A 20,921-nucleotide genomic window follows, 5' to 3' on the forward strand; every position below is an offset into this window, starting at 1 on the left:
AAAGCTGGAAAGGTCCTCAAACACATTGGCCCAGGGGAAAATTTCTGAACAGAACACTAATTGCTCAGGCTCTAAGATAAACTATAGACAAATGGGATTGCCTAAAACTGCAAAGCTTCTGTAAGGCAAAGGACACTGTCAATAGAACAAACTTCAGCCTACAGATTGGGAAAAGATCTTTAGCAACAATATGTCTGATAAAGGGCTAAATATATAATATATCCAAAAAAATAAAGAATCTAGTCTCTGGAAAACCAAACAGCCATATTAAGAATGGAGTACAGAGCTAAACAAAATATTCTCACCTGAGTAATCTCAAGTGACTGAGAAGCACCTAAAGAAATGTTCAACATTCTTAGTCATCAGGGAAGGGCAATTCAAAATGACCATGAAAGTGTATCTCACATGGCTTAGATAAAAACCTCAGGTTAGAGAAGATGCTGGCAAGGATCACTCCTCGACTGCTGGTGGGATTGAAACATGGTTCGATGATTCTGGAAACCAGTCTGGCAGTTCCTCAGAAAATCGGATAGTACTATCCGAGGATGCAGCTATACTACTCCTGGGCATATACCCAAAAGACACTCCAACACATAACAAGGGCACCTACTCCACTATGTTCATAGCAGCCTTATTTTTTTTTTCGGAGCTGGGAACCGAACCCAGGGCCTTGTGCTTGCTAGGCAAGTGCTCTACCACTGAGCTAAATTCCCAACCCCAGCAGCCTTATTTTTAATAGCCAGAAGCTGGAAAGCACCCAGGTGTTCCTCAACAAAAGAATGGATACAGAAAATGTGGTACATTTATACAATGTAGTGCTACTCAGCTGTTAAAAACAATGAATTTATGATATTTGCAGGCAAATGGATGCAACGAGAAAATATCATTCTGAATTAGGTAACCTAGTCATAAAAGAACACACATTGTATGTATTCACTGATAATTAGATATTAGATAAAATGCTCTGAACAACTATGATACAAATCATAGACCATATGAAGCTGAAGAAAAAGGAAGACCAAAGTGTAGATGCTTCAGTCATACTTAGAAGGGGGAACAAAGTAATCACAGGAGGTAGAGTAAGAGAGGGATCTGGGATGGAGAGTTGAGGGAGAGGGAAAAAGAGGCAGGTTCAGGTGTGGGAGGAGAGGATGGAGGAAGAAAGATAGAGGGTCAGGAAACTGAATTGAGGTATGTAGTAGTGAGGGATGGGACGTTGGGGGTAGCAACTAAAAAGTCCCAGATCCCAGGAAAGTAAGAGGCTCCCAGGACCCAACAGGGATGACATTAGCTGAAATACCCAACAAAGGGTCGAAGGAACCTGCAGAGACCATATCCAATGGTTAGGAATGGCCCCAGTTTGAAGGATAGGGCCACCACCCATCTCAAAAATATTAGCCTGGAACTGCTCCTGTCTTAGGGAAATGCAGGGCAAAGAGTAGAGTAGAGTCTGAAGGGAAGGCCATTCAGAGACTCCCTCTCCTAGGGATTTATTCCACCTGCATTCACCAAACCTGGGCACTATTGCTGGTGCCAACAGGTGCATTCTGATAGGAGCCTGGTATGGCTGTTTACTGAGAGGCACTGCTAGATCTTGACCAATACAGATGTGAATGTTTACAGCCAACCAGCAGACTGAGCAGGGGCATGCCACAGGATGAGTTAGGGGAAGTGTTGAAGGAGGTGAAGAACATAGGAAGAAAAAAAATATCATGGGCTGGAGAGATGGCTCAGCGGTTAAGAGCACCCGACTGCTCTTCCAGAGGTCATGAGTTCAATTCCCAGCAACCACATGGTGGCTCACAACCATCTGTAATGAGATATGATGCCCTCTTCTGGTGTATCTGAAGACAGCTACAGTGTACTTATATATAATAAATGAATAAATCTTTAAAAAAATATCAAGCAGCCGTACACCCTAGAGCTTCCAGGGACTAAGACACAAATCAAAGAATACACATGGAGGGACTCATGGCTCCAGCTGCATATGTAGCAGAGGATGGCCTTATCTGGCATCAATGGGAGGTGAGGTACTTGGTTCTGTGGATGCTAAATGCCCCAAGGTGAGGGTATTCTAGAGTTGTGAGGCAGGAGTGGGTGGATGTGTGGGTAGGTGAGCAACGTCAGAGAAACAGGATGTGGGGCTATGGGATAGGGGGTTTATTGTGGGTAAACAGGAAAAGAGGATAACCTTTGAAATGCAAACAAATAAAATAAACAATAAAAAAGTTCAATGAAATGATGTATAAGCGTATTCTGTTATACTCTGATTGGTGCCTAGTTCAATTTTAATTAGAGTGGTTTCATCCAGCAACTGATGGCAATCAGTGCAGAGACTCAAATCCAAACCCAAACATTAGTTAGAGTTCAGGGAATCCTGCAGAAGAGGGAAAAAGGTAAAGCTTCTAGGAGCCAGAGGGGTCAAGAACAACACATAAAACTCACTAAGTTGAGTAACCAGGGCTCTTAAGAACGCCAGCATTTGGTCTTCAATAGCAATAAGGGAAGAACGCCCACATATACGTGGAAATTGAACAATGCTCTACTCAACGATAACCTGGTCAAGGAAGAAATAAAGAAAGAAATTAAAGACTTTTTAGAATTTAATGAAAATGAAGGTACAACATACCCAAACTTATGGGTCACAATGAAAGCTGTGCTAAGAGGAAAACTCATAGCTCTGAGTGCCTGCAGAAAGAAACAGGAAAGAGCATATGTCACCAGCCTGACAGCACACCTAAAAGCTCTAGAACAAAAAGAAGCAAATACACCTAGGAGGAGTAGAAGGCAGGAAATAATCAAACTCAGAGCTGAAATCAACCAAGTAGAAACAAAAAGGACCATAGAAAGAATCAACAGAACCAAAAGTTGGTTCTTTGAGAAAATCGACAAGATAGATAAACCCTTAGCCAGACTAACCAGAGGACACAGAGAGTGTGTCCAAATAAACAAAATCAGAAATGAAAAGGGAGACATAACTACAGATTCAGAGGAAATTCAAAAAATCATCAGATCTTACTATAAAAGCCTATATTCAACAAAACTTGAAAATCTGCAGGAAATGGACAATTTCCTAGACAGATACCAGGTACCGAAGTTAAATCAGGAACAGATAAACCAGTTAAACAACCCCATAACTCCTAAGGAAATAGAAGCAGTCATTAAAGGTCTCCCAACCAAAAAGAGCCCAGGTCCAGACGGGTTTAGTGCAGAATTCTATCAGACCTTCATAGAAGACCTCATACCAATATTATCCAAACTATTCCACAAAATTGAAACAGATGGAGCACTACTGAATTCCTTCTATGAAGCCACAATTACTCTTATACCTAAACCACACAAAGACCCAACAAAGAAAGAGAACTTCAGACCACTTTCCCTTATGAATATCGATGCAAAAATACTCAATAAAATTCTGGCAAACCGAATCCAAGAGCACATCAAAACAATCATCCACCATGATCAAGTAGGCTTCATCCCAGGCATGCAGGGATGGTTTAATATACGGAAAACCATCAACGTCATCCATTATATAAACAAACTGAAAGAACAGAACCACATGATCATTTCATTAGATGCTGAGAAAGCATTTGAAAAAATTCAACACCCCTTCATGATCAAAGTCCTGGAAAGAATAGGAATTCAAGGCCCATACCTAAACATAGTAAAAGCTATATACAGCAAACCAGTTGCTAACATTAAACTAAATGGAGAGAAACTTGAAGCAATCCCACTAAAATCAGGGACTAGACAAGGCTGCCCACTCTCTCCCTACTTATTCAATATAGTTCTTGAAGTTCTAGCCAGAGCAATCAGACAACAAAAGGAGGTCAAGGGGATACAGATCGGAAAAGAAGAAGTCAAAATATCACTATTTGCAGATGATATGATAGTATATTTAAGCGATCCCAAAAGTTCCACCAGAGAACTACTAAAGCTGATAAACAACTTCAGCCAAGTGGCTGGGTATAAAATTAACTCAAATAAATCAGTAGCCTTCCTCTACACAAAAGAGAAACAAGCTGAGAAAGAAATTAGGGAAACGACACCCTTCTTAATAGACCCAAATAATATAAAGTACCTCGGTCTGACTTTAACCAAGCAAGCAAACGATCTGTATGATAAGAACTTCAAGACTCTGAAGAAAGAAATTGAAGAAGACCTCAAAAGATGGAAAGATCTCCCATGCTCATGGATTGGCAGGATTAATATAGTAAAAATGGCCATTTTACCAAAAGCGATCTACAGATTCAATGCAATCCCCATCAAAATACCAATCCATTTCTTCAAAAAGTTAGACAGAAGAATTTGCAATTTCATCTGGAATAACAAAAAACCTAGGATAGCTAAAACTATCCTCAACAATATAATGACTTTAGGGGGAATCACTATCCCTGGACTCAAGCAGTATTACAGAGCAATAGTGATAAAAACTGCATGTTATTTGTACAGAGACAGACAGATAGACCAATGGAACAGAATTGAAGACCCAGAAATGAACCCACACACCTATGGGCACTTGATTTTTGACAAAGGAGCCAAAACCATCCAATGGAAAAAAGATAGCATTTTCAGCAAATGGTGCTGGTTCAACTGGGGGTCAACATGTAGAAGAATGCAGATCGATCCATGCTTATCACCCTGTACAAAGCTTAAGTCCAAGTGGATCAAGGACCTCCACATCAAACCAGATACACCCAAACTAACAGAAGAAAAACTAGGGCAGCATCTGGAACACATGGTCACTGGAAAAAATTTCCTGAACAAAATACCAATGGCTTATGCTCTAAGATCAAGAATTGACAAATGGGATCTCATAAAACCGCAAAGCTTCTGTAAGGCAAAGGACATTGTGGTTAGGACAAAATGGCAACCAACAGATTTTGAAAAGATCTTTACCAATCCTACAACAGATAGAGGCCTTATATCCAAAATATATAAAGAACTCAAGAAGTTAGACTGCAGGGAGACAAATAACCCTATTAAAAATGGGGTTCTGAGCTAAACAAAGAATTCACAGCTGAGGAACGCTGAATGGCTGAGACATACCTAAAGAAATGTTCAACATCTTTAGTCATAAGGGAAATCCAAATCAAAACAACCCTGAGATTTCACTGCACACCAGTGAGAATGGCTAAGATCAAAAACTCAGGGGACAGCCGATGCTGGCGAGGATGTGGAGAAAGAGGAACACTCCTCCATTGTTGGTGGGATTGCAGACTGGTACAATCATTCTGGAAATCAGTCTGGAGGTTCCTCAGAAAATTGGACATTGAACTACCTGAGGATCCAGCTATACCTCTCTTGGGCCTATACCCAAAAGATGCACCAACATATAAAAAAGACACATGCTCCACTATGTTCATAGCAGCCTTATATATAATAGCCAGAAGCTGGAAAGAACCCAGATGCCCTTCAACAGAGGAATGGATACAGAAAATGTGGTACATCTACACAATGGAATATTACTCAGCTATCAAAAACAATGACTTTATGAAATTCGTAGGCAAATGGTTGGAACTGGAAAATATCATCCTGAGTGAGGTAACCCAATCACAGAAAAACACACATGGTAAGCACTCATTGATAAGTGGCTATTAGCCCAAATGCTTGAATTACCCTAGATGCCTAGAACAAATGAAACTCCAGTCGGATGATCAAAATGTGAATGCTTCACTCCTTCTTTAAAAGGGGAACAAGAATACCCTTGGCAGGGAATAGAGAGGCAAAGATTAAAACAGACACAGAAGGAACACCCATTCAGAGCCTGCCCCACATGTGGCCCATACATATACAGCCATCCAATTAGACAAGATGGATGAAGCAAAGAAGTGCAGGCAGACAGGAGCCGGATGTAGATCACTCCAGAGAGACACAGCCAGAATAGAGCAAATACATAGGTGAATGCCAGCAGCAAACCACTGAACTGAGAATAGGACCCCCGTTGAAGGAATCAGAGAAAGAACTGGAAGAGCTCGAAGGGGCTCGAGATCCCATATGAACAACAATGCCAAGCAACCAGAGCTTCCAGGGAGTAAGCCACTACCTAAAGACTATACATGGACTGACCCTGGATTCTGACCTCATAGGAAGCAATGAATATCCTAGTAAGAGCACCAGTGGAAGGGGAAGCCCTGGGTCCTGCTAAGACTGAACCCCCAGTGAACTAGATTGTTGGGAGGAGGGTGGCAATGGGGGGGAGGATGGGGAGAGGAACAACCATAAAGAAGGGAAGGGGGAGGGATTAGGGGGATGTTTGCCCAGAAACCGGGAAAGGGAATAACACTCGAAATGTAAATAAGAAATACTCAAGTTAATTAAAAAAAAAAAGTCCAGCATTCTGAACTAACAATCAGGGAGCCTGCCTGGGACTGCCCTAGGCCCTCTCCATATATGTTAGAGTTGTATAGCTTGCTCTTCTTGTGGGAGTCCTAACAGTGGGATCAGGGTCAGTCTAATTCTTTCGTTGTCTTTTGAGATTCTTTGTCTCATACTATCTTGTCTTTCCAGCCTTAATACAAATGGATGTGTCTAGATTGACTGTACTGTGATATGTCATGCTTAGTTGATATCCATGGGAGTCTTGACCTTTTCTGAAGAGAAAGAAAGGAGGAGTGGATGTGGGTGGGGTGGAAACAAGGTGGGGTTAGGGTAGGGGAAGGACGGAGGGACACTGCAGTTGGGATGTAAAAAAAATCACATAAAACGTAACGAATATGTTAAATAAATACATGTTAATATAGTAAAAGTACAAATTAGGAAGATATTCAAAAGATAATAAAATTACTATTTTCCTTTGAAACATTCTCAAAATATCAAAATACTACTAAATTATATTAAATTTTCTATGTATTTTAATTTAACATGGATTCTTCACATTTTAAATAGATAGAGAACAATACAGAAGACCTGTATGCTTCATTGAGTAAAATGATTTGGAATATGGTAAAAGTTTTACATGTTTTGAAGTTATTTAGTGCCTGAAAATTACACTTTTCTTTCTATATATAAACAAAAGCATGTCAGAACAACTAACCCTGTAAGATTCAGTCTTCCAAAATAGTGTTGAGTTCTTTGGAAGAACAAGTTCATATTTTGAAGTTGTAAATTTGTATTCTCCAACCTTGACAAAGGCGATATTTCCAGCATTATCCATGTGCCAATTGAGAATATCATAATATCCACGTACTATGTCTCCAAAGAAATCAGTCTCTATTTTCCTTCCATCATGGGTAGTAAATTTTATATTCCTAAAGTAATTCCATAGCTAATAATGAGGAATAAGAGAAGAGTTAAAAGTGTAAAAAAAAGTAATTTGTAAGCATTTAAATACTTAGAAGAAAAAGATTTGTGAAGAAAGTAGATTGATTTCATATGTAATTCATCGTATTCTCTTTTTTCTAATGCTTTTTTTTTTACCAATTCTGATATTCGTTATCCACAGGTGATAATCAAAACAGAAATAATGGTTTGATAAATTGAGATATGCTGTGCATGTAACATGCATTCTGGGTTATAAAGTTTTAAAAAGGATGGAATCTATCTTGTAAATAATTTCACATTATTATTTTATTACCATGAAAACATTAAATTATTACAACACAATAAGTAGTATTTTAGACATATTAAGTTAAACAATATATGACACTTAATTTTAACTATATTTCCTTACTTTTGGTCTCTAGATAATTTTAATATGTCATTGATGTATACTACAATGGTATGTATTTGTAAAATAAGCATATACTATGGTTTTGCAGTATATATCTTTGTTTCAAGAGACAAGAGACATGACAATGAATAATTTCATTCCCCTTACTCCACTTTCCCTATGTATAATACAATGGTCCCCAATAAATTCCTTCTTTTGTAACTCTCAGTCTAATAGAGAGGCTGGGATATTAACTCTAAAAATTAAACTCAATAAGTTTATGTAGTTGTTGTATCACAGTTTCCTGCCAAATTTAAACATATCATCTTTTCAGGGAAGCTCTTTATGTAATAAGGCAAATAACTCAAAATAGCTTTAGGAAGGCCATGTAACTGAGCACATTCATTAGGTAGCTTCCTCACAGAGTAAGCAAGGAAAGCTGAAAGTCCTTCTCAGCCTTGTGGTCAGTCCATCTGCTGGGAGAAAAAGAAGCCAGCTGAGGTACCTGGAAGTTATTTAGCCCAACTAGGGAAGGACACACCATTGAGCTGCCTGAAAGCTATTCTAGAGGTTCAACAGTTGTTTTGTGAGCTGTCATTCATGCAGGGGTAGGTCTGGGTGTTGCACCTGTCTTAGAGTCATTTCTGTTCCTGTACCTAACTCTTCACCCATATTCCTTTAGGTTACCCCAATAAAATCCATTGGTTGAGTGATTTGGTCATTGGTGGTGTCTGATTATGGTGTGTTTAGGGCTCCCTATCTGGGTGAGTAGATGTGTGTGTTGCATCTCCACAGGAAAAGTTGTGTCACATCACAGTTGCTTTTGTAGAAAGAATGTTGAAAGGGACACCAAAGAGCTAAGAGCTGATTGATTTTGGAAATTGGAAATTCTTTATTTCTCAGAAAAGTTCCCCCTTAGGTGGGTTATAAAAGATTAGCAGGACATTTTTCTGAGAGTATGCTTCTGAATTGTTAGTTTCCATTATGTAGAAATGGCCTTGGTGAGTGGTACAATAGTTCGTAGGACTGACATTTAATCTATAGAATGAAAAACAGACTTTGGGACGAATTCTTTCTTTTCAATGAGAAAACAACCTCTTTCTAACTTGCTCTTCTCTTCATTAACATTAGGTAAGTGAGAGAATGCTTTCCCTAGCATGAACAAATTCATCACACAGGGCTTATCCTTGGTCTTCATCTGCCCTACCTGCTGCACTTGAATTTCTTAAAAAAAAAAGGACTTAGTGTGGTCAAAACCTCTCCATAGACCAGCAAGACTGGGATCTGGAGTCTTTTGGTTCTGTTAAATATTGTGACCACAGCAAGGCATACATTTATGGAACATTATTTGCCTTTGTTTTAAGAAAAGGATTATTATTTTTCCTGACCTTTTTAATAGGCATTAAGGCTGTATTAATTAAACCTGAAAAAGTTTACTAACTGGATATATTAAGGAAGTGTTTTAGTTACCATCTACTACTTTGTGTCACCTGGCCTTTTGTTTTCTTCTAACGGTTTTCCTGTCTCTTCTCAATGCCCATGAGATACATGTCAAAAATCATAAAAATTTAACACTTATGCTAAGTCCATGAAATATTTTCCCTACTCCTTATCAATAGTCAAGCAAATAAATGGTCAAAGACTTCCACAGTCTGACCCTTGCCGTGATCATCCTTTCTACAGTTTCATTGGCTTGATTTTTTTGTGTAGTTGGACATCTTTCTCTAACATCATAATAATTCTCAAGAATTTAGAAATGCCAGGTGGGTATTGGGCATTGCCCTAGTCCCACAGACTGATGCAAATACGCAGGATAAACTTGTCTCACTAGGAGAATGATGCGAAGGAACAGGAGAAGTAAAATAAGGAGGAGAGAAAAACACGGTGTAATTTAGAAATTTTCAAGTAAGTAACAGAATTTAAAAGATTTTTCTAGTCTTTTCTGTTGGTAGGATAATCTTGAAACATAAGTAAATACTGGGTACTGCTTTGGTTTCTTTTAAAAAATACTGTATATTGATACACTTACCAGCTTTTTAGATTCACAGAATGAAGAGTTACCTGGGTGACTAAGAACCTCCAGCACAGAATGCAGTGCTGACAAACCTGAAAATGAAAGTTAAATGGAAATGCAAGGGTCCCAGCCATTGTGGCCTCTATTAAGTTGACAGAGTTTTTATAAGAGTAAAAGGGTAATGATCAGGTGAATAAGAAGTAACACATTAGTGATGTTAAGTGGGCCTCTTGTGGGCTGACAAGAACAAAGCAGGGATGCTCAAGGTCCCTTTCTTTTGTAAATATGTGTGTGTGTGTAGGGGGGTGGACAAAAACATGCAGGAATAAAATGGATGAGACCAGTCTTGGCAAGATTGCTCATATTTACCAACATGAATTGTTTGACAGATGATGAAGGAAGGCAGAGTAGATGTGGATGTCTCGGTTACCAGATATAATTTTTATCCCCTGATATCCATCCTTTGTCTGGGTCTTGATATATTGTATTAAGACCTCATTCTATAATCTTTCCTTTAAGACTAATTTTTAAGACAAAATTCTGGAGTGTAAGGAAAATTGTGTAAAATATCTAGGAAGCATCCTAACCTAGAGGGACATAAAATTCTTTGCTTAATATGAATCTGATGTTTTGGAATCCAAGTAGTGATCTTAGATTACAAGATGCATGCTGGAAACAGAAAAGAGACCAAAGGAGGAAACCAGAGTCACTACCACATGCTTACTCTAGACAAATGTACATTTCATTTTTGTGAAGAACAACAGATTATTTTGTAAAATGCATTATTAATTTTTTGTGAGATGGGTTTGTTATCATTGAAAACAAACCTAGTAATTTGGTAAGAAATGTGGACTTGAAGAATCAAGTCATCCAGACAAGTCGTGATGGTATAAAATCATACAGAGGCAAGTCAGCAATTTCAATGGTATAAGCATGGGAGTAAAGTCTTGATTGTACATCATGCTACATCATAGGGTCAAATAACATACCTCCCCTGACTCAAAGTCAGGTATAATTGGACATACTACATTTTCCCTATATTCTTCTGTTATATCAGCTTTGCTTAAACGATCCATGGCATAAGCTATAAGATACACAGCTTGTTTCACATTGTTTGTAATTCTCAGCTGAGATGTGTCCAGATAGGTATTTTTCAGATCCTCCAGCTTCTCCTCTCCAGTGCAGAGCTGATCAGACATGGCATACAATCTGTCTTCTTTTCCAGTCATATTCACTCTGTGGTCCACATTGTAAGACACACTGCTGTTGGGCCAGGTACAGTTAAAAGCAGTTTGCCAGAATTCAATGGTCAGGAGATCATTTGGATCCTTGCTAGGGTGTATATCATAAAGAAATTCTTTTAATCCTGGTATAACACTTCTCGGGATTGCAAATCCAATGGTTCCACCAAAATAGGGAAAATACTCAGGCTTTGCAATGAGAGCTGAGGTAATCCAGGCTTCACTGGCTATCCATGTCTTGTCAGTTATGTTATGATGAACCACTTCCAGCACAAAGGGGCTGAGATGAATGTCAGTTGCATAAAGCACAATGACTTTGGCAGTGGATTTCTTTACTTCATTAACAGCTATTTGCATTTTCTCATTGGAGTAGACTTTTGGAATAGTTTCAGAGAAAGCAACACAGAGGTGGGACCTCTCCATTTTTTCCCTAAATAATTTTACTCCGTGTTTACCATAATCATCATCAGTTGCAATAGCACCTACCCAGACCCATCCAAAATGTATAATCAGATTCACAATTGCCTCAGACTGGTACTTATCACTGGGTATTGTGCGAAAAGTGTTTGGAAATTTAGAAATGTCACTGAGAATTGAGGAGGAAGAAGCATAGCCCACCTAAAATTGGAAATATTTACAGTTAGTGGGAAGCAGGAGCCAAAAATTAAATGAAAATGATACCTTCAGAATATTTGAGAGGGGGCTGAACATCCTTGTGTAGACAATGACTTTCTACTCAATCTTCTACTTATTGGATGGGGATGGGGACAATTCTGACAACACTTTGGTTGCCCTTCAACAAAAAGATTTCAGGACTGCCAATTGTTAAGATAATGATCCCTAGTATGACTAGTGTTCATGGGTGGGACCCCAGTAGTTTCAGGAAGGTCTCTCCCAGTTTCCTTCATCGTGCTGGACATTTTTCACTTCCCTGAGTCAAGATATCCAATCTCTTCTTCAGCTTTATCAGCTCACATGCAGAGATGATGGCCTAATTCCAAGTTTTAATCTGCACACTCATATGACTTTGTCTCTATGCGCTCTCCTTGTCTTGCTTCTGATTTCTTAACTGTGTTCTGTTTTTTTCATTTGTCTTTATTTTCCTGCTATCAGGACTCCTGTGCATGCAGGTCCTAACACTTGTTTTGAGCGACATGAAAGAATGGATACTCATTAGAGTTTAGGGCAGATAGAACTCAATAGCCGCTGCAATTTAGATGAGCTACATGAAACTCAGCCTGAAGATATGTGCCAAGTTGCCCGCCTTTCTTTGTATTCTTTTTCACTGTACTTTGTTTCCTATTTTTCCCACTCACATTTCAAACTCTCTAAATCAAATACTTTATTTGATTTTTCCTTGTGGGAAATTAATTCAGCATTTGTCTAAAAGGAACTGGTCTTTGGGTTTTATCTGGAGGATAACAAAAGAAAAGGAAAGAAAGGAATGATGGGAGTTAGGAATGAAGGATTGGAAGGATGGAGAAAGTATGAAAGAGATAAAGAAAGAAAGAATAAGTAATTTCAAAGCATTAATTACTGGAAAAAATATCTAGAATAATTTCAAAGCCTGCGAAAGGAATGGATCAGGATGTGTCGATATGAATGGTGAGCAAGATTATTGGTGAACCAGAAGTAATGGCAGATTTTCACCCAACTTTCCTTCCTCTCTCCTATATTACCTCCTCTTTTCTCTCTCTTTTTTTTCTGATCTTTTTGAGACAGCATATTCTTGTTCACCATCCCTGACTGTCTTGGCACTCACTTTGTTAAACAGGTTGGCTTTAAATGTATAGAAGTTCAACTGCCTCTGCCTCCTAAGTTCTGGAATTAAAGGCATGGGCCACCCCTCCTGGCAAGTGTTTGCATTTCTTTTTAAGCACACTATACCTGAAGTACACTGTAACTTTGTAGAATTCTTGAAACTGCAACTGACATAGTTGATCCTCCTGCTCCAATAATTGCAACGAGGTATTTTCCAGTGCTGTTTTTATAGTTAGGCTTGTATTCTTCCTGTCCTGTTAGAAACACCAAGGCTGACTCCATTGCTTTGGTGGTGGAGAAACAGTTGTCAAATATCTGGTAGCCCAGAGTGTGTTCAGGCAAAATGTCCTTCCTCTCATTAATCTCCTTGATTGTGTGGATCATGGTTTTCATCCAGCGGAAACCCCGGAAATTAAACCTGGAAATGAAAAGCCTTGGTGAGTCAGTGACCACTAAGGGGGTTAGGAAAAGAGGAAGCAGGTCAGGGAAGAAGCTTCAGTTGAGTGAGTGATTACAGCATTTGCTGAAAGAACAACAGGTGTCTCAATTTTCTGTACATATCAAAGGGTTTAAGTCTTTATAAGTGACTCGTTTACATTTTCTAGGCCTATACATCTCTTTTATGCTACTACATTCAGAAATTCATTCTTCTTTTCAAAATTATTCTTCTACTGACAATTTTCATAACCAAACAAACCTAACAATCTCTCAGAACAGGCTTCCTCACTTCATTGAATGTCACTGGAAACAATGACTTTCACATTCTGGGCCCTTTTTCTTCTGAATATTAAGTATAATAATAAAATAATTTTAATACATTAAATACTTGTGGCATATGTTATTAAAGTCAGAATTTAAATTTCTGTATGCTGCTATGTTTCAATTATAAAATACAAGTTATTGTTGAGGTATGTTTAACTGAAGTTGTCTTCTTATTACTCACATGTACAAACGTAGATATCAGCCTCTCATTTTTTGTTTTGCATTTGTTACAAAGGGACATATTGTTCCTATGTTTCACCACCATATTGTTTCCAAGTCCTTCAACATGAAACAACACCAAAACCTTCTCTTCTCATCCTCTTTTTCACCTGTATTCTAACTATAATTTAGCAAAACACATAGCAATTATGTGAGTAACTGCTTTATTGCTATGTTCTGTAGCTAGCTGTACTATTTCATTTTATATCTTTAGTTTAAAATATCCAGTAACTTAAATACACAAAAGTAATTTAGATATTTACTGTTAGCTTGTATTTTTCTTCCTGTCTTTGTGAGTGCAAATTCTGTTATGTGCGGAGATGTCAATGACAAATGTCTTTCTCAGTCACTCTCCATCTTAATGTAAGAAACAGCGTTCCTCACTGATTCTCAATCTTGACATGGCTAGGCCCAGCTTTTAGGAAGCCCTATTAGTCTTCCTGTTTCTGCTTACTGAGCCTTTGGATAGCAGATTGCCACCACGCCAAGCTGTTTTTGGGTGGATCTAGGGCCTTTAGTCCAGGTCCTCTTCCTAGCAAGGTAAGATTTTATGAACTGAGGCATCTCCTCAGACCAGTCTATCTAATTTCTATTTCTGTTGGATTTTCTTTTCATTTAGTGTTCAGCTGTTGAGTTCTTGTGGTGTTGTATACTATAAATACAGTAACAAGAACCTATTTTCTGCTTCTTTTTCCAGAAAATGTTGATCTCTGTAAGGACGAAGAATCAAACAAAATTTATATATATGTACATGCATTTATCTCAAACAAAACTTGGATGATAATAAATGCATGAGCAAAGAAATTCAAAAGCCATGTATCCTAGACTATAACAGCTAAACATGTGTTTGAAGGATGATAGAGAGCTGGGGAGAGCACTGCAGACAGACAGGTGGTGAGGAGTTCCTACAAGTGGAGACAGACCCTTCAAGTAGAAAAACAGTCAAGCATAGAAATGGTCAGTAATTTTGAGACAGAGTCAGGGAGGTAACGCCATTAAGGAAAAGCATTAAGCAGAAGAGACTAGAACAGAACATTTTCTAGCATCTTGTTGCTTAATTTCCAAGTGCACACTGATGGCAATGTACATCTTCTAAGTAAGTACTCTTAAAAGCAATATAGAATGTCTACACTAGCTTGTTATTGTTTCTTGCAATACTTTTTCAGCATTTTACTCTGAGATAGTGTCTATCTTTTTTGTTGAGGTGTGTTTGTTCTGTACAGCAGAATGATTTTTCATGTTTATACGTCCACTTTGCTAGCCAGTGTTTTTTTTAAAAGGGTAATTGAGTTCATTGATGTTTAGAGATATTAATGAACAACAATGGGAAATTGCTGCTATTTTGATGTTGGTATTATCATAGTGTGTGTCTGTTTCTCTTCTTTTGGTTTTCCTTGTGTGAAATTACTTCTTGGGTGTAGTTAGACTCATTGGAGTGAAGTCTTATTTCTAGTGCTTACTAAGAGCTGAGTTTTGGGATATAAATTGTTTAAATTTGATTTTGTCTTGGAATATCTTGTTTTCTTTGTCTCTGATGATGGAAAAATATTGCTGGGCATAGTGGTCTTTGCTGGCATTTGTGATCTTTTGCAGTTTGCAAGACATGTGACCAAACCCTCCTCTCTGCTGGCTTCAGTGTGAGAGGATAGACATAGTTCTCCAGTGACTTGAGGTTCATGGATTCATTTAGAAGTTAAAACAATTCCAGATGTCTCTTAAATCCTTTCCAAACCAAAACAGATGTTGAGTCTCACAGCCAACATTAGTCTGGTTACTTGCAATCTTGTGGAAGAGGTGGGGGAAAGATTGATGAATGTGGAGAGCATATGGATTCTACAAAAAGACCAAAACAATAAACCAACCCTGACCCTTGTAAGGTCCTACAGACTGAACCAACCTACAAAGTGCATATGAGGTCTAGACCTGGGCTCCCTGCACAATGTAGCAGACATACAGTTTGGAATTCATGACAGTCTCCCAAGACCTGGACTAGGGGCTTTCCCTGACTCTCTTGACTGCTTGTGGATCCAGTTCCATTAAATGGTCTGTATTGTTTGACCTCAGGGAGAAAGAATGTTTCTAGTTCTGCAGTGAGTTGATGTTCCAGGGTGGGTTAATACCTGGGAGGCAGAGTGATATCCCTATTCTCTGAGAAAAAGATAAGTAGTGGGGGAGAAACTTTATGAGGGGAATTCTACGAGAAGAGGAGATGTGGTGGTCAGGCTGTAAAGTCGATAGATAAATGACAGATAGATAGATAGGTAGAGATGTAGATGATAGAAAGATAACAAATACACAAAATTAACTTTGATTTCATTTCAAGGTCTACAAAATATTCACCTGCCTTGAGCCTGTAATTGTATCTTTAAATTAACCAAGTTATTAATTATTTCTTTCCAAATGAAAAAACCTATCTGCCCCAAAGTGGGTTATTTACAAATTGGGAAAACAGGAATAATCTTCAACATCCAGATCTGGCTTCTGAACTGTATGGTAATATTTTCTACTTTAAAATAATCCTCCAATAGAGAGATGATGCAGTAGTGTGAACAGAACAGGCATTGAAATAGGAAGTAGCCATTCTACAATGATTAAAACTGCATAGAAGGGATGGGGCATCCTTAATGATTAACAAGGAAAACATCTCAAAGTAAATATGTGAGGTTAGGGGAAAAATTTCCTCATTCATTGGTTTCTGTTATGATTCCCACAGGACTATTACACACTGTGTATCAATTTTTTCTTCAAATATGTTATAAATTTAACTTGTGTGTGCTTTAACCAAAGCGAGATATAAGACACTCTCTTCTTAGTATCATTTCTTTGTAATATTTTCAGAACAATATAAATCTTCCCTTTTGTGTACAATTTAACATAATCGAGTATCTTGAAAAAGTTGTTGTTTTCCATATCAAACTTCTCCACACCCACTCTTGTATTCATGAAGCAGTCAGTTACTGTTAAATAAATGATGACACAATGAAATTAACACTAATTTAGCTTCTGAATTCTACATAAAGTGAGTCTTGTATAGGGGTTGTCACACTAGGAGAACTTGCGTTACACGAAGAAAGTGCAAAATACTTGGAGAACATTGGAAATGGTTGTGAATAGGGGAACTGTGGAATGTTAAAGTTTAAAATGAATTGTGTAGAACTAATTTTAAAGAAATATGTTAAAAATATAAAACTAAAAAGTATCAACTGAAATCATAATTTTCAATATTACACAGATCCTTAAAAAACCATAGTGATGAAATTAGTTTTTCCAGAGGATAATTTTACTTCTCACATCATTTCTCTCATAGGACAAAAAGAATTAATTCTTTTTTATAATTGATTTATTTTATTTGCATTGGTGTTTTGCCTTCCTCTATGTCTGTATAATGATGTTGCGGACAGTTGCGAGCTGCCATGTGGGTACTGGGAATAGAACTGATGTCTTCTTGCAGAGCAACCAGTCATCTTAACTACTGATCCATCATCTACCCAGATCCACCAAATTATTTGTAATAGACAAAGAATTAATATTGAAATACTTGAAAACCTAGAATATGATGTACATACTTCTAATCAAAGCATAAGGCAGAATGAGGAGGAATTTTATAATTTCTAGGTGAGCCTAGTCTACATTGTAATTTACTGGCACACTAGGGTTAATGGTAAGATCTATCTCTGCAAGCTAAATAGAAAAATAATATCAATAAAAAGGGATTATTGCATTTCACATGTGACCTTTTGATGAAAATAATCTTCCAAAGTTCTAATAAAAATTAGAGACTAAACCAAGTAATTCAAATCTTGGAAATTTAGTGTGGGGCATTATGGTAAAGAGGTGGCAGCTGTGATTAAGGGATGATCTGCTGCTGTGATATCAGAATCATCTCTCACTCCTTCTAGTTCCTTTCACTGTAAAATGGGAATCTTTTAGTGAGATGAGGAAAGTGTCAGCTAGGGACTCATCACAAATCTCACTTCTTTGGTTCTGAAAATTACTCCTTTTAATAATTACTTGGATTTGGAACATGTATGAAAGTAAAGGAGTTGTGATTGAAATAGATATAATGATGTAGGAAACTGCAATAGCTAAAATGACCACATAACATCATGGAAAGTTCTGCTATAAAATATACAATGTCCAATATAATTACTTACTCTAGTCCCCTCATACTATTAGCAATAATAACTTTATTCTTAAAAGATGCAAAAAAATGGATATACAAATAAAAATGCAGTTTTGTGATGGCCATGTTATTGGAGATTATTGTTTTCATTTTCTTTTAATTTCTGGCATTATTTATTATTATTTATGTCTAATTTGTATATGCTTGTATGTGTGTTAGATACATATAAAACAGACATATGGGCTGTCAATAATTGCTATATTTGAGTATTAGTAATTCCAGTTTTTTGATATGGTACAGCAGGAGACAGCAGTAGGGACAGATTTTCCTAAAGTCAGAATCCTATCATGAACCTTTCCTCAGACACAAGGCAGAGTTCCTGACTGCGCACTTGAACTTTATCTTGTAACAATGAACAGTGAAGCTGCAGCACCTCTGCTTCTCAGATCTCAGTGTTCACACACAACAGCAGAGGTCTGAATGTGTAAGTTTTCTTCTGCTAAGGAGGTATGCAATTCCTGGTTCTATGTGTCTAACAAGCTTTTAGATACTGCTGCTGCTGGTCCAAGAGAACCTCTGAGGAGCGAATTTCTGAGAACCTACCACAGCAAACCACTCTCCCTATAAACTGAGATAAAGGCAGATATTACCAAAGTGAGAACTTCAACTGAAATCTAGGTTTCAAGCAATCCATTCTTTTCTGCCCACACAAATTAATGTGAAAAAGGAAAGATTTAACAGTGACTTACCCCTCACACATGGGTGATTCTATTTCCTCATCAGAGTCACTTGTTGGCATGGTCCTATAGTGAACAGGAAATAGCCCTCCAATAACAACAGTATGGTTTTCAGCTTCTACGTATCCAGTCAAATTAAATTTGCGCAGCAACCTGCATGTCTCATTCTGGTTTACATTTTGAGCATACAATCCAAGCCACAAAAATACAGTTAATCCCAGAATCAAGCACTTCTTTCTGCTAGCCATCTTAATTTGGTGATCCTGAGGATAATGAAAGTGTTGAAGTGACACAGGTTTTAAGAAAGCACAGTAATGGAGTGTTGGAGTGTGCGTGTGCCTAACCTAGTGACCTGCTTGCTGCTCCTGAGGAAATCATTTCATGTTGTAGACACAGATGTCACAATCAGTTGCAATTTATGGATCTGGAATAGGAGCTGAGCAATCCTCTGAGAGGAGCTACCTGGTTATCCTGTATGCTTTGCAATGGTAGGGACGGACTCATGGGATTGAGTTTGAATGCTACTTTAAGTGGTAGAGACTGTTCCCACTTGTATGGTTTTGTCAGCCTCATCAAGTCTCACTGCAGCCAACTCCATGATCTTATGCTGGGCAGGCAATCCGGTGTGGAGCCACATCTCCAGCCATTTCTGCTCCCTTGCTTGCTATCCTCTCACTCAGAGGCAAATTTTTTGTTTCTAGGTCAATGTATCATGGTTCCAAGACTCCCAGTCTTCCTCTCTCCTCATTTTCAAACATTTCCCCTCTCCTTCTTAGAATAAAATTCATAGAATGTTATCAAAATGAAATTCAGTACAAGTTTTGGATCATGAAAAATGTGTGGAACATTTGATCACATGGTTTTTCTCCCAACAACATTTTAAAGAGCCAGTAGAAATCTAAGAAAAAAAAACCCTTGATGTATAAATTTTACATAGAATGTTGAATTTATGCACTGTACCATATGGAGCTCCGGGAGTCTTGTGGAATATTTGAGGGTTGTAGTGGAGGCTTACTGAGACTAAACCACCAACCAAAGTGAGAGTGTGGCCTGGACCTATGTTGCTTGCACACATGTAGAACCAGTGCAGTTTGGGCTTCATGTGAGTCAGTCGAAATCTGAATTGGAGTCTGACCTTGTATCTGTTACCAGCCTCTGCACCCTGTTTCCCTAACTGGACAACCTTGTCTGGCTTCTGTGGGAAAGGATATGCTTAATCCTGCAGTGACTTGATATGTGGCTGTGGGAATGGGGTGGGGTAAAAGGACTGAGAGGAACCTGATAAGAAGATGACCTGAGGGGCTCTTCCCCTTCTCTAAAAAGGGAGCAGGGAATGGGAAGATCAGTGTGAGGGGACACTGGGAGGAGAAGTAGGTGCTGATGTTAGGATGTAAGGTGAATGAATAAAAAAAATTTAAAAAATCCTTGTTGTGTAAGTTTTACTTATAATATTAATATTGATAATAAAATGAATGTACTACATAGAGAACTTAGAATCAGGTATAATCTAGTTACACACTAGGCTATAAGGGTCTTGTATCATACTCCTGAGTTCATTCACTGACTAAAGCATAACCCAATACAGTAAAAATAGAAAGAAAAGATAACAAAAGAACACTTAAAATTAAACTCCCAATTTCTCAAATTTACCCACATTTTCTACTTCTTCGCCTCTCTAGTATCTTTTTTAAAAAACAGACTCATTTATTTTTATGTAAGTACACTATAGTTCTTTTCAGACAGAGCAGACAAGGGCATCTAATCCCATTACAGATGGTTCTGAGCTACCATGTGGTTGCTGAGAATTGAACTCAGGACCTTTGGAAGAGCAGTCAGAGTTCTTACCTGTTAAGCTATTTCTCCAGCCCTCTAGTATCTTTATTAGGGGAAAAAAGCAGTCACCATGAGTAAGATGTTAAAAGTTGTGCCTTTCCTCTTTCTTATAGTTTTACAGCCAGTTACCTTGTGTTTCCATACTCATTTTAGTTATAATCAATGCTTACACAACACAATAGAGCTCTATATGTTATGCAAATTTTAACTATCTCATATTTCTCTATATTATCTCAATGAATAAGAGAACATGGCCTCTATTTCTATAAGGAATAAAAATATACTAGTGAATAAAATCCCTTCTCATTTTAAAAACAATTCTTTCACAAGTACTTTTCTTACTGTAACCCAACATGCATTTGTTTTCCACATGATATCGTCAGAATCATCAGTCATCCTGGCTACACCACACTATGAAGTACATTTACTTCACTATCCTCTTTGAAAGGTTTATTAGGTGTTGGTTAAGCATAGTTCATGTCCCACTGACTCCAGAGTTTCCCAAAGAGGGGATCTTATTTCTAACTTACTGGTGAATAGGAGTCTGTGCTCATTTCCCTATAGCTGGCTCAATCCTCAA

At 37.9% G+C, this 20,921-nt stretch overlaps 1 protein-coding gene across 2 annotated transcripts in view; it reads right to left on the reverse strand.

The window, feature by feature from the left end:
- The window catches only part of Vom2r46 (vomeronasal 2 receptor, 46), a 39,145-nt gene extending 20,245 nt beyond the window's left edge, over positions 1-18,900 (reverse strand). The window contains exons 1-4 of one of the 2 annotated variants that reach the window (NM_001099502.2): positions 18,521-18,900; positions 12,794-13,085; positions 10,655-11,524; positions 7,037-7,267 (exon numbers count right to left, since the gene is read on the reverse strand). In NM_001099502.2, the coding sequence (NP_001092972.2) occupies positions 7,037-7,267; positions 10,655-11,524; positions 12,794-13,085; positions 18,521-18,756 (1,629 nt within the window). In that variant the 5' untranslated portion in view covers positions 18,757-18,900. The remainder of the gene's footprint in view (positions 1-7,036; positions 7,268-10,654; positions 11,525-12,793; positions 13,086-18,520) is intronic. The other variant, XM_087619476.1, reaches the window with a different exon arrangement.
- Positions 18,901-20,921: the final 2,021 nt, after the last annotated feature.

This window comes from Rattus norvegicus, chromosome 2 (assembly GCF_021556685.1).
Source record: "Rattus norvegicus strain SHRSP/BbbUtx chromosome 2, alternate assembly SHRSP_T2T, whole genome shotgun sequence".
Classification (NCBI taxonomy): Eukaryota; Metazoa; Chordata; class Mammalia; order Rodentia; family Muridae; genus Rattus; species Rattus norvegicus.